This window comes from Rhamphochromis longiceps, linkage group LG7 (assembly GCF_057381845.1).
Source record: "Rhamphochromis longiceps isolate RC_006_pf linkage group LG7, R_longiceps_female_GT1.1, whole genome shotgun sequence".
In the NCBI taxonomy this organism is placed as follows: Eukaryota; Metazoa; Chordata; class Actinopteri; order Cichliformes; family Cichlidae; genus Rhamphochromis; species Rhamphochromis longiceps.
The window spans coordinates 40,541,346-40,559,638 of NC_140563.1; the positions used below are offsets into that span (position 1 = coordinate 40,541,346).

The 18,293-nt window shown below is 41.4% G+C and overlaps 1 protein-coding gene across 2 annotated transcripts in view; it reads right to left on the bottom strand.

Annotated features, from left to right (window-relative positions):
- tnksa (tankyrase, TRF1-interacting ankyrin-related ADP-ribose polymerase a) overlaps window positions 1-18,293 on the bottom strand; it is a 113,600-nt gene that overhangs the window by 4,660 nt on the left and 90,647 nt on the right. For both annotated transcript variants that reach the window (XM_085413652.1, XM_085413651.1), the window contains 12 exons: window positions 14,166-14,385; window positions 13,079-13,188; window positions 11,612-11,800; window positions 10,673-10,753; window positions 8,238-8,424; window positions 8,077-8,156; window positions 5,046-5,166; window positions 4,235-4,332; window positions 2,875-2,949; window positions 2,615-2,720; window positions 677-863; window positions 370-526 (listed from right to left, as the gene is read on the bottom strand). In XM_085413652.1, the coding sequence (XP_085269778.1) occupies window positions 370-526; window positions 677-863; window positions 2,615-2,720; window positions 2,875-2,949; window positions 4,235-4,332; window positions 5,046-5,166; window positions 8,077-8,156; window positions 8,238-8,424; window positions 10,673-10,753; window positions 11,612-11,800; window positions 13,079-13,188; window positions 14,166-14,385 (1,611 nt within the window). The remainder of the gene's footprint in view (window positions 1-369; window positions 527-676; window positions 864-2,614; window positions 2,721-2,874; window positions 2,950-4,234; window positions 4,333-5,045; window positions 5,167-8,076; window positions 8,157-8,237; window positions 8,425-10,672; window positions 10,754-11,611; window positions 11,801-13,078; window positions 13,189-14,165; window positions 14,386-18,293) is intronic.

The following is an 18,293-nucleotide window of genomic DNA, read 5'->3' on the forward strand; positions in this document are numbered from 1 at the left end:
GCTAGAGACTGGTCAGTGTTCCCATTGGGAATGACAGTAATAATGTGTATTCCCTGAAAGGCTGGTGAGTGAGTAGTTCGGGTTGCTTGCCATTACTGGGTGAAATTGGCTGTGGTGCTGCATCGACAAGGTCCTTACGATTACTTTGGTCACAACTGTGCAAACAGTTTGCATGGAAGATGCCAAATGTCTGCAAAGACTTGCCACTACTCACTAAAAGCTTGTTTCCGCCGCTGAAAAAACATGAATAAATACATAAATTTTTTGCATGAGTTATTATGTCCAAATTTCAAAAGTTGGACTTAGTAACTCAAACTTCCAAGTACCTTGAAATTTAGAAGGCAAAAATGTTTTTCTGTGTGTACCAACCTGCTCCCCTCTGTAGATGACATACTCTGCATATGCCAGACCATTGACACTGGGTCGTCCTATTACGGAGTGGTGACCAGGAGGGGCGTGGGCCATTTTCATTGCACTAAACTGAAGGAATGATTTACCGAGTGTCACCCGACAGAACAGCATCTGTCTGCAAACACACACAAACACACAGACGCACACCATGGAATCGATAAAATCAGTTTATTTGATCTTTCGGTAAGGCAATTTTTATTTCAAGAATATTTTAAGAAACGAAAAAGATCTCGCTAAAGCTGCTCAGGCCGATGTGAGCACCCACCTGTGACATATGTAGCAGGAGCGGTCTTTGTGGGTTGGACAACCTGTTCCTCCGCCGATCCCATACACGTACTGATTGCTCTTGGAGGAGTTCTCGGCAAAATAGATGCCAGCGCCAAACATGCCTCCGATGTATGCATGACGCTCATCAAAGCCCTTATGGATAATTGCGTTGATGAAGGGAGAACCTGGAAGGCCCGAAAAGTGAGAAATGACACAAAATATTCAGCTGCTTCCACTGTGAGCATGTCTGTCCTGACAGTGATGCCTGCATCAGAAATGTCTTCAGATACAAGAGTAATACATAAAAGATCACAGCAGACTCTGAAGATGCCAGAAAAGGTAGTGTACTGCGTACTGGAAACTGAGCTAAGAAACTGGGAGGATTCCACTCTACGGCAGTTAAAAAGAAAGATAATATTACAGTTAATTACAAAGCACCTTAGTCCTCAAGAGAACTATGAAACTAGGAGAGGACGGAGGAAGTGCAGAGTGCGACGCTTCCTTACTTTCCCTCCATGTAAGGAAACAGAATTTATGCATTTCACATACTCCGGTTAATTAATCTTTTTGAGCTTTAGAGGACGGCATGCTGACAGCCAAAGCTGTCACAGATATTTAAGGTGCTTCGACTGATTCACCACATCAGCTCATGTACTGATTTTTAAAGTAGATATCAGGAGCTGTCGGATACCTTTGAGCGGTGCAGTTCTTTTAAGTCTTTGCAGGAACTCATGTAGAGTTGAACCTATGGACCTTTTTTATGCTGTCTAAATTTTAACCTCGTGGTTAAACCTGCCACCATGTTAGCCTCAGTGTCTGTAGAAATCATCCAAAACTGAATGGTATGCGTGCTCCTATTCTCCAAAATGCTGTATGACAGTTAAACGCTGCAGGTTAAATGGATCTGGTGTAATGTTTGTAGTCGATGCCGCAGCGCCGACGTGGATGTGTCAGACTGCAGCAGAGTTATCACACAATCAATAATAAGCACTTTCACGGTCCAATACTATGTGAGGAGGAAAGGGAGGAGCGCTGCCAGAGCCCTACAACAAGATGTCCAACGGGCTACCCGTGTGTGTTTCTGACCCCCATAACATCAGAATGCCATGAGCACAGCATGAGGACCCGACATCCTTTACTGGGACATGCGCTCAGAGTCCAGCACAGCCAGACTATGACAACTGAGCTGCACTGAGCTGTGATTACCCCTTCCAATAAAGGATGTTGGGCCCTGCTCATGAAGTCAGTTTCTGACAGATAATGTGATAAATATGCTTATGGGTGGCCATCTGGAGGTCATTCTGTGGGGCTCTAGTGGTGCTTCTTCTGTTTCTCATCGATCAAAAGAGCAGACAGTAGTCCTGCAGCAGCAGACCATCTTGTGATGGCATGTATGGGCTGGACTATCTATGCAAGTTGAAAGGGATGCAGGTACCATCTCATGATACCAAAAGTTCCAAAAACATTAATAAAAGGAAAAAAAAATACTGGTAGCTGTCTCAGCCTCCCAGTAGGTACATGTATGGTATCGCATTCACAAAGTTGGGTGTCCACACTCCCTGCCCACCCCGCAGGGCGCTGACAACACCGTTAACTAGAGTAAAATTCAAAACTACTCCCCTTTTTGGGGATGAATTGGGTTTTTTTTCTAGTCCACTTGATGATGGATTCACAGCAAGAGTAATACTAAGTTTAACTAACTGTCCTATACTGAGATAATCCAATTTTGGATTCGTGTGCTTAGCTGTGTTTGTTGGAAGAGTTCATTCCTTTTCAGATGTTTGGTACATGAGTCAAATGTATTTCACAAATATTCATTACAGGAGTGCAAATGTTTGTCAGAGCATTTCAGCATAAAAAAGTAAATCAGCAGGACTATATTTAAAGAAGCTCAGCATGCTTTCATATTTTACCACATGCACAGTGTTTTATTTACCGTGAAAGAGCATGCGCTCGTTGTGGTGGTTGTGATTCTCATCTGCAATTTCCTTTTGTCTGTGTGTGTATCTTTCCCGCAGCTTCTTATTCACAACCTTCTGAATCTGCAGTCAGAGGAAAGAGAGGACGGAAACAGCACACATAAAATGCTTAATTTATGTCCAGATTGCTTTTTCTTTTTTTGCTTTAAAGGAGGGAAGAAAATAAAAATCACTTATTTCTGTATTTGTACAGTGTGATGTGTTTTGTAGGTCATACTTTAATGATGTTGTAGCGGCTGAAGACCCCGCCCGCGTTGCCTCCGTCGCGGTGCTCTCTGATCGTGCTCTGTAGCTGAGGAGGAAATCATCAAACATAACAACAATGAATCATCATAAACACTAAACTTTTTTTCCCTCAGATTTCTAAAATGAGATGAGATGAGATGATGAGATAGCCTTTATTTGTCAGTTGCAGTTGCCCACAGAGATGAGAGACCTTGCCGACCGTACATACAATACACAAACATCACATTGGGGAGACAGGTCAGGCCAGGTAGCAAGGAAAAAAAAACATCGAAATGTGTAACACAAAAGGATAATACAGGAATGCACAGATATCAACACACCATAGCACAATAAACACAGACAAGCAACATGGGAGAGTATTCCAGTGTGTACAGCTGATCTGGGACCGCTGCAATCTTTGATTGCGCCTCCAGCTGATCCGGTGTCCACATCAGATGGGAGTGACACTTTTCACATGGATACATTTGAAAACGCTGTTTTCGCATTGCAGTGTGGACAGTGAACCCGGAGCCTTTTCGAAAACGATGACACATTTTAGTCATGTGATGCAGTCATGTGACCAATTAACCTAAGGTAGCGGAGTTGTTTTGTTTGCTCTCAATTTTGACAGCCCTATTAAAGATTAATATCAGTTTGTACATGCTCCAGATCGCTTTTCTTCAATTCAATTCTTTAATTCTCACTCGCTTTTGCAACTTTGTACTTTTGTGTTACTCGCAGCAACAACACCACCTCATTGTTAACTCGATGTGAAAAGTTAAAATAACTAAAGTGTGAGAGGAAAGCAGCAGCTCATTCAATCAAGAGTAGATGCCTTCACAGTGCCTGTGGGGAAATGTGGCATAATACAGCAAAAATAATGTGTGCAAAATAATTGTAGGTAAAAATATTTCATCTGCTTTCCTTCTGGTATTTAAAAAAACAAATCAGTCCAGACTCCATGACTGTCATTTGTCAAGTTGTCGAGGAAGAATTACAGATGAAATTACCTGTTAAATTTCTTTTAACATGTGACTGTTCTCATTAATTTCAGCTCATTCACACTGATATCGGCTGTCTCGTTCAATCGCGGCTTCTCAATTACGAGAGCAATGCAGGCAGTGGAGCAGCTCCACAGATATGAAACCTCTCGTTCAGCTGGCTGCTGTGACACCGCGTGATGTGTCTTTAGGCACATGGTTGAAATTACTGTTCAAGCAAATGAATAAATGTTGTTTCACACTGAAAGAAATTCATGCAGGTGGTAAGATAAAAAAAAAAAAGGTGCTATGAATTTAAATGTGGTCAGTGTCGTGTGTAGGTTACATGTGCTTAAAGGGGCGTTTGCGTACCTCCTCCTCCACAGACTGGAATTCCTTGTCATCCGGTTGCAGGTCGATCAACATGGTGCCCTGGCTGGAGCAGTGGAACGTCAGGTATGGGTTTGCACCTATGAGCAAATATTTGCAAGAGAGATCAAGATGTTTAATTCAACTAAATTTTAATTAAAAAGGTAAAGGAAAATTATACAAATTATATTGTTCAGGAACGACAGTCATTTTTACACACAGAGACTCGACTTGACTGACAATCAGTTTCATGGCTTCATGTTAGTTAATGACATATTAATCAAATAAAAAATCCTGAGTTGATTCCAAGTGTTGATTCCAGGAAATTGATGAAGTCCAAAGAGGTGCTGATGCAAGTGAAGAGCCCATCATTAGGTTTACATTTGTTTTTTCAACCTATCAGTTGAGATAGCAAAGAGTTTAGGAAATGATAACTAAAGTGGATGATCAGAGTTACTTTCATGGTTAGGAAAAACTACTTCACAACATCTTGTCAAGTCAAAAACACTCTTGAGCAGGTATCACGAATCACTGCCAACCTCTGTGATAGGAGAAGCCTTCATTAGTGTAAGACAGCAAGGCACAAACTACTTGTATCTAATCCAAGTGTTTGACATGTAGATATAAAATGAGTCACATTTCCTGGATAACATATCTGAACATTAGTAGAATATAATGTTATTGATTGTGAAATACATCTAACTGATTGTTTTAAATATTTATTGGCAAGTTTTATTAACACCCCCCCCCCCTTCCTTTGAATGCTTTTCCACTCAGTTACACTCAGTGCGCTGTTCTCTTCTAGTATACTGACCTTGCTGGCCTCCCAGCAGTCTCTCGATGCCCTTGATGAGTTTGTGTCTGTGACCGTAGGCGTTGATGCCGATCTCCTTCAGCTCTTCGTGACCCATGTCTGCCAGCACATCCAGTGAAATCTGCCCAGAGATGGCAAAAAAAAAAACAGAAGAAAAAAAGAGTGCACTTGTTATTTTTCCCATTGCCTCTAGTTATACAGTCATAAAAAATTGATTTAACAATGCCTTAATGTATTTAACAGTAAGTCATGTGCCGATAGTGGCAGCAGGTCATGCTACAAGCTGATAATCTGAACTGTCCGCTGTAAAGAGTGATGAGTTCAGTGATCTAAGATGTACCGCGGAGAAAATAGGTCTGACAAATATTCATGAAAAACAGCAGCCGCACAAAGAAAAGGTCAATGAATGGATGGCAGTAATCAAGCCAGTTGATATGCAAATTGACGACGGCGAAGTCATCGCCGCTCTCCTGAATTTGTTCAGGGTGAGTAGAAATGAGATTCATCCTTGAGGCAGAGATAACTTTCCCTCCGCGCTGCCTTGATCACTGATACAGGTGTAAATCATCACAGCTTGAGTAGTCTGCTGGGAGTTTACTGCGACGTGCTCCGTGGAGAAATAAGCTAAGCAGAAACCTGTCACACCGCGGAGGGGTAAACTATAGCGTTTGACTTTTGCGGATCTCCCTAACAGAATAAAACAATTTGAAGAAAGGACCAAAAACTGGTTAAATTAAACAAAACTGTTTGAAAAACACTAGAATTCAAACTGCTTTTCGCATGAGAACTTCACATCTGTTTTTATTCTTTAAGGCGCTGACCTCAGACATTATTAAGGCCCTGGGCAAACCACCTCTGAACGTCTTCCTTTACATCAAGCTAGTTAACAGTGAGGCTTGACAAGGAAGAAGCTTCAAAGAGTGCAAAGTTCAAACCATTATTCTGCGATTCATCAAGAACACTGAACGGCAGCAAAGTGCAAAGTCTGCAGCTAAATTAAAGGCGTCTATAACGAGTGACAGGTCAGCTGAAGCAATGTTTGTTTCTTTGTCACACCTCTGAGTTCTTGTTCATGTCATTCTGAAGTAGAAACGTAGACACAGCTGACTCTTACCCCATCACTCTGCATCACTCTCAGTTTGAATATTAATGAAGGCTTGTTTCCCTTTAGGAGGGGAGGGGGGCAAGAATAAATTTAACTGCACACAGAATCTCCCACAATGCTTCCACCCTGCCTTTTACCAGCTGTCACCTTTCAGTGTTACTTTATTTCACTGTCTGTTTTCTCCTCGTTCTGTGACCTCTTTCATCTCCTTCACTGTTCTGTCTCTGCTTCTCTTTTCTTTTATCTTCATCCATTCAAGCACCTTTCTCTCTTTCCTCCCCTTTGTCTTGATTTACCTTCTTCTGTGGAGATCTCCGCCTCCCTTTGTGTTCTTTACTCTCTATACATCTGCCCGTTTTCCACAGTTTTCAGCACGAAGATGTGCAAATTTGGTAATGCTCTGAGCTGAATGCTAAAGCCGGCGTGCTAAGCAGATATTTGTGGTGTTTGCTAATTGACTTGCTAATAAAACGCAATGCTGATGGGAAGGTCTGCAAGATACGCAACCATAAATCAAACAATTACAGACGACAAAATTACCAGACAAATTAAAATTCTGAATGAGCTACTTAAAAGAAAAGAAAACAAAATCACAGCTCATTACATCTACAGCAGCGGTGTCAAACATAAGGCTCGGGAGCCAAGATCGGCCTGGCAAAGGCCACGTCCACACTAACACGCTTTCGTTTGGAAACGCATCTTTGTCTCTCCGTTTTGGCCTCCGTCCACACTGACGTTTTGAAAACGCTCTCCAAAGTGGATACATTTGAAAACGCTGTTTTCGCATTGCAGTGTGGACAGTGAACCCGGAGCCTTTTCGAAAACGATGACACATTTTAGTCATGTGATGCAGTCATGTGACCAATTAAACTAAGATAGTGGAGGGCATTACACAGCAGTTGTTTTGTTTGCGCTTAATTTTGACAGCCCTATCAAAGATTAATATCAGTTTGTACATGCTCCAGATAGCTTTTCTTCAATTTCTTTAATTCTCACTCGCTTTTGCAACTTTGTACTTTTGTGTTACTCGCAGCAACAACTCCACCTCATTGTTAACTCGATGCTTTTCCTCAACATTTTGCTGCGACGTTTCAAAGAGCCGGAAAGTAAATAAACGGCAGACAGAAATGAGGCAGGCCGCATCGTCTTGCGTTTCACGCGTGCGCAGCACTGGAACGTAAGCGTTTTCGGCCGTTTCAATGTGAACGCACAACTCTGTGAAAACGACTGAAAACGACAGTGTGGACGCACAGCGTTTTCAGACGAAAACGCCGTTTTCAAATTCATCCGGGCTAGTGTGGACGTAGCCAAAGACTCCAATCTGGCCCCTTGGATAGCTTTGGAAAATGTGAAGGAGGACATTTTGGACTTTTAACTTTTTACAGCTTTTCCTACTGATAAAGACCTCAACTGTGACCATTCATACTCCACTAAAGTAATTAAATGATAGATTATTTTACACATTTAGTTCTTACAGCATAAGCCCAAAAAGAAATCCTGAGAGATTTCTTTCATTTACTACAGGGGCTTTCTTTGTCATGATAAAAGTGAGACATACTGTTGAAATTTGGCTTCTTTTTCTTATATCAAGACTGACAGAAAGGGGAGTTTCACTTGTTCGGCTCACATAAGATCAAAGTGGTGCTGCATGTGGCCACCCTTGGTCCACAGCTACATAAAATGTGTGCATCAAGTTTTATGTCAATTGTGATACTACAGTCAGGATAACAGTGGTGGACCACAGGATGCAGACAGATCCTGCCATCCTTAGATCCACACACAACAAGTAACAACAACAAAAAGAGGGAGACCAATGAAGTTGTTTTGCTTAGAAACAGGATTGGATTCACGACAGCCTCTCTTCCTCCTTTTTCCTCCTATTTCACGCTTTAAAAGTCTGACACATCAGAAATGCTGTTTGTGTACCTGTTCCCGCTGAAAGATGTCTCGGAGGTGTTCCAGCCCCAGGCTCTTTAAGAACTGGTTGATGGTCATGTCAAGTAGAGCTGCAGAGAAAAAGTGATGTCAGCAGGGTTTTCACAAGTTTTGACTCGTGGTACAACGGGCGCTCTTGTGCGTTCACCCACCTTCTCCTTCTTTCCTGTCGGAGCCAGTCGCTCCATCTGCGGGACCGGTGGCCCCGGCCACCGTGATGTCACTCAGAGGAGCGGCCAGGTTGTCTATGCTGCTGGCCGCCGACAGGCACGAAGGGGAAGGAGACGGAGAGATGACCACACCCCCTGTCGCTCCTGTGCTCACCACATTGGCACTTACCTAAAAGTAAGAAGGAGAAGGTTTGCTTTGACTTAGTAAGACTTTCTAGAAATTTTCTTTAGTCACCAATTTTGAGTGTTTGAGCTTTCAGCTCTTGAGGTGAATTGAAAAAGCTAGCGACATGGCAACCAGACACCACAGAAAATCAGTGACATTCAGCCACTTGAAGCGACGATGGATGTTGATTGTCTTGATGTGTAGTTACATTTCACGGGAGATGCACGCAAGGTTATGATGTAGGATTTCACAGGGGCTTGCAGTTATGGTGTATCGTAATCAAACTAACTGTGGGACCATTCATTCATCAGAGCGGTGTAGTGTGAAACGTTAGCGAGACATGTCAATTTTTTTGTGGCTCTTTTTTACCGGGCTAAATCACCATGGTAACTTAGACCCACAATCTGTCTGGGAGCAGCTTATGTTGCATGTGTCACTTTAAATTCAGCTCGAAGTGCCTCATTTTCACCAATTCTTTTATTTATATCATGAAGTTACAGCCGAGCAAACTGTTAGTTGCATTGTGAGTGGAATGTGCATGTGATGCATAACACATATATTTTTATAATTGATCCTAAGTAAAGAATCAAGCTGCTAAGTCTCTTTTACACCTCTGGAATAGCAGTTACACACACACACACACACACACACACACACACACACACACACACACACACACACACACACACAGGAACACCTGTTCAGTCAGTAAGAATAATTTCACTTTGATGACGAAAAATAAACTGGTTTTTAAATCTCCTTTGTTTGGCTGTGGGACAGTACGGACAGCTTTAACTGTCCTGTAAATATAACAGCTATAAAGGGGGGAAAAAGCTGCACTGGGAACACACTTTGATATAAAAATAAATAACTGGAACCAAAATGCTTGTTTAACATTTTAGTACTCTTCACCATGGATCTCTTCTCTTATTTATTGTTATAGTTTTATGTTTTTTAATCACCATTTAATCATTATTTCATAACGTCTCTGATCAGAGCAGGCAGTACTCAAAGGAATTATTTTATGCACGAGGATTGTCACATAATGTGTGAAACATCCCTTTTCTACATGAGCGAGTACAGAGCCTGAAACAAAAAGTGGGCTTAACAGAGAAAGTCGATAACCATCATTGTGATACCCGCCATCTCTGACTGGGGCTTTAGGGTTTCTTGAGCCAGCTAATATAAAGAAAGCCTTCAGTTTAGTGCTGTGAGACACTACAAATATTGGTATTGATCTGATACCAAGGAAATATATTGCTTTTTCCAATACAGATACCAATACTTTTAACCTATAAAGACAGCTTACATACGAGACAGCTTCTTAATGACCACATTTTAATGAACACTTAATTAATCACTGTGCTTTTTACTTTCCACTATAATTACTCAAGGCAACAAAACACACTTTTCAGTTTTTCATGTGTTATGAAACCGGATTTTTGGAGACCTGGATTGTGAATGTGCCTGTCTCTAATGCACTTTGGGTCACCTTGAGTAACATGTCAGTTACTTTTATCTCTTTAGGGCTCCTGCACAGTATGAAAAAGTGGATAAAAGAATAAAATTGTATCTTTTTTAAATCAGTATTTATATATGCAACATGTTTTGCAGTGGCGTAATTAGCAGAGGAAAAAAAGGCTCATCTACAAACTAAAAAAACAGATTTAAGAAAAAGGGTTTCAGAGAGCGGGTTGGGCAGAGACGATACCCTTCCCTGTTCCTCTGCCATGACAGCTGAGGTGAAACTTGCTTTTCTGTCATAACACTCGTTCGTGGGGTGGAGCAATGGGCACAAGAAGAACTCATTAAATTTTGGTGCAGATCCAGAGCAACTGAAATTGGCAGAGGATGCCCTCTCTGATTGCCCTTCACGTTGCTCACTTTTTTAGTTAATCAGCTTCTATTTAAACGCTGTGCACGGACCTTGTCTGGGTTTGGTAATTAATGTTTGGTTAACTGATTTGCAAATAGAACCTAGATTTTGCACATTTTGGTAATTATGTGACAACATAAATTCATACGCAGCTCTCGAATGAAGACTTCTGTCAGTGAGACGTCTGTTTAAATATGGAAACGTAAAAATGTTCACACATCTGGTCCGTTCGGTGTTTCGTTTAGGTTTAAATCAAAGCACGTTTTTCTTTACATTGAGCTTAAGATTAAAAACTGATATGAATTCTGCTATTAACACTTCATCCGATTCAACACAGAGACAGCATCTGTGCCTATACTGTGTGCAGACACTCACCACAGTGGCCAGTGGTTTTAAACAACTTGGCAGGGCGTCTGGCGGCATGGCATCAATCAAAAGTGCTCTGATGTCATCAGCCTGCAACAAAGACACAACATGTAGACACCTCTGAATTAGTTTTGTATGTTTGTTTGTATTTTTGAACACACTATCTACAGATCACACCAGGTTGTGTTTTTGCAGCAAATCACTGTAGTGCTACACTTTTTCTGGATTTTTTGGCAAATCTATCACTTTATTTTTGAGTATAAGACACTGTCTTTTCTTTTCTTCTGACTGAAATATGCACTTTCTTGTTGTAAGGGCACTTGTGTTTGTATTTTTTTGTGTAATGCCTTGAAAATGACTAAGAAGCTTAACTCAATCATGGTCAGAGGCCACGCTTTGTGAAGTTATCCCAAAGCTAATCTGGACTAAACTAGAAAATGGCACGTGTGACGTTTTCATTACAGGATCAAACTGTCACGAAGCTTCATGAGAGCAAGCCAAATTTTCCAGGCTTTTCCTGGGACTGCTATATCCATTAATGACTTCATCCAATGGTCAATAAATAAACTGAATGCATAGTGTGAGAAGAGCAGCAAATGCCTCCGTTTCCTCTTATCTCTAGCAGAGTTACAAGCCTGTAGATGTCAGCAGCAGTGATGTGCTGTTTTCCAAAGGAGGCTCTCAAACTTTGGTACCTACAGTCAAACAAGGAAACGCGTAAGGAAGCTCATTAGGAAACCTCATTAGGGTGTGAGGAGTTAGAAAGCTGTCTGTTCCACCATCTAAACTTCTGCAAACTCTCCTTATGGCGCTCAACTCTCTGAATAGTTAACCATAACCATCTGAACGTCTATTTAAGTCAATGTGCTGACTCATAAGTATGAAGACTGTTATGGGAAGAAATTAGGACAGATCCCAAAAAAAGTCCCACAAGAAATCCTTTCATACCGTGGCCAAGTCCAGCGGCGTCTGCCCCTCCTGGTTCTTCATAGTGGGATCGGCTCCATGGGCGAGCAACAGCGCGCAGAGCTGAGTCCTCCCTTTCTGGGCCGCTTCGTGCAGGGGAGTAAATGCCCACTTGTCGGTTGCATTGACACACGTGTTGTACTTGATCAGCAGAGCAGCTATGTCCACGTGCTGGACAGAGGAGAGGAAGTAGCGGGGAAACATAAAGAAGAAGAAACAGGAAAGCGGAGGAGAGGAATTAAAACGGTAGAAAATGAGAGCAGATGAGTGAGGAGGTGTCTGGGGGAGGCGAGGGCAGCACGAATAAAAGCATTTAACAAGAGCAAATGTGTGAAGTGTTGCTGAATGAGTGCTACAAAATTAAGATCAGGGGAAAAAAACATGTAAAAACGGATTGCAGGATTGTGTGAAACAGAAAACGTGTGAATTATTAAATCTGTCATGATTTTTCTTTTCCCTCCGGTCCTTCCTCTCCTGCTTTTCCCGCTCGTCTCCCTCATTCCCTCGTCGTCTGTCTACGGCTCGTGTCTTGGTGTCAAACAGAATGTAGCTTGTTTTGCAGTAACAGTCAGGGATGCTTGAGTGTGTATAACTGTTTGTGTGTGCGTTTCCAAAATGCACAGCTCATCAAGCTTTCATGCAAACACGTGTTTCATGACTCTTTTAGCAGAAGACTGCTGACAAGCTACGAGCGCTGTGCCACCAAAGATGAAGGGAAAAAGCACAAATGTAAACCTTCAACAGTCGAATATCCCCCCCATGCTAAAGATGATAGTCATTATTATTGCTGTTTAGGTAAGTACGATCCAGCGTCACAGTTAAATATCACACACTGTGTGCTACACATTTTCTAAACATCCAAAATATGCATACTTGTCAAACTTTACAACAACCTCTTGAGATGATTTTGACTTAATGTGCAGTTGAAAAAAGGTGATAAACTGCAATATATGCAATACTGAGCATATTGCAAAATGTTAAAAATCACAATAAAATCATATAGTAAGTGAAGTATTGTAATAATAGTGTATTTTAAATTTAGTGTATGTAAAACAATATAGTGAAGGGAAGCATATAGAAAGATTATAAGCAACTGAGCTGTTTTATTGATTAAAATACCCAAGTGTGGTTATCTATCAATCTATGTTCATCGTGCATTTACACCTTTATCCATGAACGAATTCTAAAAAAGGTTTACGATAAAGATTTTCAATCACTTTTATGCAAAAATTAACTTGATTCATTTCCATCAGTTTTGCGCTTCAAGTATGAAGTAAGTCTTGCTACTCTAAAAGTCGAATACAATAAATAAAAAAAATAAACAAATGCACTATAAATATACAGCTGGCCTCAAGTATTTAAGTGAGTGAATGTTAAAGGAGATAAAAGACTTTTTAAAGAAACTATGAACAGGTAGCAAAAAAGGCAAGCGTCATGTTTGTGTCTTACCCCATATGAAGCGGCATTGTGTAACGGTATCAGCCCTCCTTTGTCCTGCGCATTCACATCGGCTCCATGCTCCAGCAGATACTCGGCTACCTCCAAGTTGTTATAGCCGGCTAGAGAGCGCCACAGGCCACGATTCCACGCAGCAGGACAGAAAGAAAGATGAGTGAGGAAGATATAAAAACGCAGTCAGCTAATGAGAGAAGACAAAATAATGATAAAGACAGAGTGAATGTCAGCCTACGTTCACGGCAGTGGGACGGCACATATAATCATCTTTTCCTTTTACAAGAAAGTACATCAACACAGAGGGTGCGTGGGCGTGTGTCTAAGTGGTCAGATTTATTCAGACCTTTAAAGTGTTTTCCAGCAGTTTCTTAACTTCTGAAGTGCCAGTCATGCAGCAAAACCTCCTCTATTTAAATATACTGCATCATCACGCAGCAAGAAGTGTGTTTATATATATATTAAGACACAAAAAATCCATAATAGAAAGGAGAAACAGGAAGCAGTTTTTGGTCTTTAAACTTTCCTGACACAATTATGCACATTTTAGGGCACCAAATTGAACAAAAGCAGGATAAAAGCAACCTCTAAAGTATGACCCATAATGTAAAAGAGTTAAACAAAACTAAATGCTCATTTTCAGCCTTGAGTTTGCATCTATAATGTGTTTTCATAATTCAGGACATGGTTTGTACTAAAAGGTGAAATTTTAATGTAAATTTATGGATGATTAGATCAGCGTGAATCTCATTAGGCATTTGTGTGTGTGTGTTTATCCCCATGAGGGGCTTTAGCAGGATGGTGTATCAGCTGTTATCTCTGAAACTGATGTCACAATGATTGCACACCTTGAATATATACATAATAGTTTGTCTGCCTTTAAGGGGACAAACGCTGTCTGTGCTATCAAGACTTTAAAAACCGTATTATGCGAGTAATGTAATACGAGGTCATTGTAGGTCAACTGCTCGAGCTAGTTGTGCTATCAAAATGTGGTGTTTCGCTCTACCGATAAAATTAAGACGTAATTATAGATAAAAAGGTTTAAAAAAAAAAAAGTGTGTGGGCTGGGCGGCTTTTTTACCTGCAAGGTGCAGAGGAGTCGAGTTGCGTCCCTGCGTGTCCCGACAGTTAATGTTGTCGGGGCTGCATAACTTTTGAACCCTAGCCAGGCAGCCTTTCTTAGCAGCGTCCAGCAGCGCCGCGTCTCCTCTGAGCAGGTCCTGGATGTCCGTGTCCCCGTCCTTCACCAGGTCCAGAGGCGTGTTGCCGTCCCTGTTCTTCTTAGTGGGGTCTGCTCCGTGCTGGAGAGAGGAGGCCATAAAAGGGGGAGTTACACAAGGAAAAGAAAGATGGGGAAAAATACGGGCAGATATGTTCTAGAGATATTTATCAGATGTGTGGAAGTGCACGCCGACATCATTAAACAAGACGGCGGCTGCAGTCGGGGGCAGGATGAATGTTGGAGGCTGTGTGGTTAATCAATGACAGGTCATTTTAATACAGTGCACGCTCGCCCTTTAATTCGTTCTGGCAAGTGATTTCTAAGGAAATGAGCAGCATGTTTGGAACGGAGATATTAATTTGTCACATTGTATCTGGGCAAACTCACGGCTAAGGATGAAGATATTTATAACGTACGCTTGGTTGCCATGACACTGAGTGCAGACAACCCCCCACCCCATCATCACGAGAGGACAATTGGCAATTGTCATTTTTTTAAGTATACCCTGATTTAGGGCTGGGCGATATATCAAAAATTTATCGTTACCGAAATTTATGACTCTCATCGACGTCATTTTGCCCATGTCGGTAAATTCAGTATTTAAAAAGAAAAGAAAAGGCATGTGCAGGTTGGCGATGTTCATGTCCCTTTAAGACGCTGTGCTACGTTACAGACTTGACGGGGTGGAGTCACATGACTCTACTACCTGTAACAAGACGAGACACGGGTGAACAAATGGAGGACGATTTAAATGTTGAAGCAGCAGCGACGGAGGTAGAGCTGGTGGAGGAGGAAGAGGAGACGCTTGTTAACAAAAAAAATGCATCAGCAATCGTTTGGCAACATTTTGGATTCAACAAGGATGATATTGATCAAAATATTGTTAAATGTAAACTCTGCAAAAAGACTGTTGCGTCAAGTCAAGGTAACACAACCAACCTCTTCCGCCACCTGCAGCACAACCATGTGATTCAATTCGAAGACATAAAAAAAAGCTCAAAGCGAGAAGAGAGTAGGAGGACCAGCAAAAACGTCTTCCTCCACCAGGCAGCGGTCAATAACCGAAGCATTTGCTAGTACTCAACTATATGAGCGAACTTCAAAAAGATGGCAAGAAATCACAAATGCTATAGGCTACCACATAGCAAAAGACATGGCTCCTATTGCTACAGTGGAACGTAACGGGTTCAGACACTTCATGAAAATAACTGACAAGAGATACGAACTCCCATCACGAAAATATTTTTCAAAAACTATCATTCCCAGCATGTACAGCACAGAGAGGGAAAAGATTGCTGCTGAATTGAGATACGTTAAGCACGTTGCAGCCACATCCGATCTCTGGTCCAGCCGTACAATGGAGCCGTATATTAGTCTCACAGTTCATTACATCGACAACAAATGGGAGCTGCGTACCAGAGTGCTCGAGACGGCCTATTTTCCATCTGATCACACGGGGGAGATGGTTGGACAGGGGTTGAGAGCGATGCTGTCTGCATGGGACATCAGTGAAGAGGACCTTGTTGCTATAACAACTGACAACGGCCCAAATATTGTGAAAGCTGTCAAGCTCAATAAATGGACACGGGTGCAATGTTTTGGGCACAGGCTGCACCTGGCAATCGGTAAGTGTGTACATCTTAATATATTTGGGTGGTGACATCTGGTGTGTTTTAAAGTGACTTTAATTCTGTGCGTCATATTCAAAATTGAAAGTATTAATGTTTGAATAATGTTTGAGGAAAATCCACTAGATTGGTGGAGAAAGCATCAAGTAAACTTTCCCACTCTAAGTAACGTTGCAAAAAAGTATCTTTGCATCCCAGCCACCAGCTCCCCATCCGAGCGGGTTTTCAGTTCTGGAGGAAACATTGTGACATGCCTCAGATCCTGCCTGAAACCTGACATGGTCAATATGCTTGTGTTTCTTAGCAAGAACCTGGAGTAAACACTACTCAGGTAAACATCTACAACAGTAGTTTGATTGAACCGCTCAGGATACCAAGTCTGCTGCTGCCCCTTTTTGAAGTGCCCTGTTCAAGCCCTGCCTAATTTTAACTATCAGTGTTCTATTGAAGTTTTTTGCAAACAGCACTATTTAATGTTTTTGTTTAAGAGTTTATAGTTTTCACTAGTCACATGGCAGTGCTTAGTATTTATTATAGTTTTTTCTGTGTTCAATTGACATTTGTGTTTGTGACATTATTTGTTTACAAGTTATAGTACCTCAAGGCCTTAGCAGAGATAGGCCTTTGTCCATGATGGCATTACATTTGCACAATCATTGTTTACTTTGTGAATAGCCAATGTGAAACATATTTATTATTAAACTATTTTGTTTACAAGGGATGCACATTTTTTAGAGAGCATGGTTACATATTGTATCCTACACTTTTTATTTTGTTCAGTTAATAAATCTTAACCACTAAAAGTACTTACTACTATTGTCTTCATTTATTTTCAGTGACATTTTACAGTCCTTTAAAGTGGTAATAATATAATTGCAAAGAATAGGTCTAGGGGGAATAATATTATCAAAATAACTGGAGGAACTATGATGCCTGCCACAGCCCCATCAAATGAAAAACAAAACAAAAACGTTTGTTCTTTTGGCACTTGGGGTGGTTTATCGTTATCGAGGTTAACTGCTCAATTTATCGTGATATTGATTTTAGGCCATATCGCCCAGCCCTACCCTGATTATTAAAGAAAACACTGGAAAAAACCTTGTTTGTTTGATGGGCAAATAAATGGAAAAATCTGATCCATCTCCAATAAAAAGCTGTTAAAGCTCACAACAAAGACAGCAAAATAGATAAGAAATGTAGAGGATTTAAGTCTCATGACAACACCACAATTAAAAGACTGAATACTGCTATACTGATTAGATACTTTTCTTTTACATGGACATTAAACAAACAAGAAGAAACAGTCCTCCACACTCTGAACAATCTGAACGCGGTTAAGGGCCAGGGCGCCTGACTGCAGCCTCATAGACAATGAGCTATCAGAATAAGATTCGACTATGGAGCCTGAGGGTGTGAATAAAACACAGGAAACAAAAGTAGAGCTCAAATATATATATATTATGTTTGTTATGAGAAGTGTATAGACGGATGTACAAAAGAAATAAAAACATATGCATATATATCACAAACAAAAATAATGTTGACAATACAAAACAGCTTAGTAGGTTCCAAAAGGAGGTGGGATGAGGTGTAGTCCAGTATGTGATTTAGTTTAGTTCCATGGACCTGTGATAGGTCATGTGTCAACAATTTGTGATTCAGTCCATAGGTTCACAATTCCTACCGCAACGTAGCGGTGGTCGGGTGGCTCGCCATCTCGCGCTGATCAGGGCTGATCGCGGGAGAACAAAAAAAACCTGACCGTTGAGTCGAGTGTGAGGTAGTGTAAAGATGAATGAATCGGCCGGGTTATTGCACGCTGTCAACTGGCCTGTAGTGCAAAATTTGTCGTGATCTGACAAGTACGCCAACCACAGGGACAACAGCAGCCAGAGGAGCAGGGACATGCAGCTGATTGACCCGGAACTTATACAGGATTCATACCCGCCACAATAAAGGGACTGGCGGAAGTGGGGTCAGAAGTTACCGTGGTTACACTTAGACGAGTAAGAAATGATGACAAGTGACGAGTGAGAAGAGGATGGATGAAGGTAATTCACCGGAGAGCAGAAGAGAGGAGGTGGAAACGAAAGGGAGGTAGAGAGAGGTGAGGACAGGACACCCAGTGAAGTGGAAAACACCACATACCCCGGGGGACGAGGGGAAAGCAGACATTTTCATCGCTCAGCTGTCTCCTAGGTTGTGGCTCAACTTGTCATTTCATTGTAAGTTTTGAAATCCGCTCATTAAAATTGGATGTTGTGGGACCACTCCCCTGGGTATCCACTGCTGGTCTGAAACGGTCCTTTATAGAAATCTCTCTCATGGCTCTCTATCCCTCTATTCAAGGTAGTCTGAA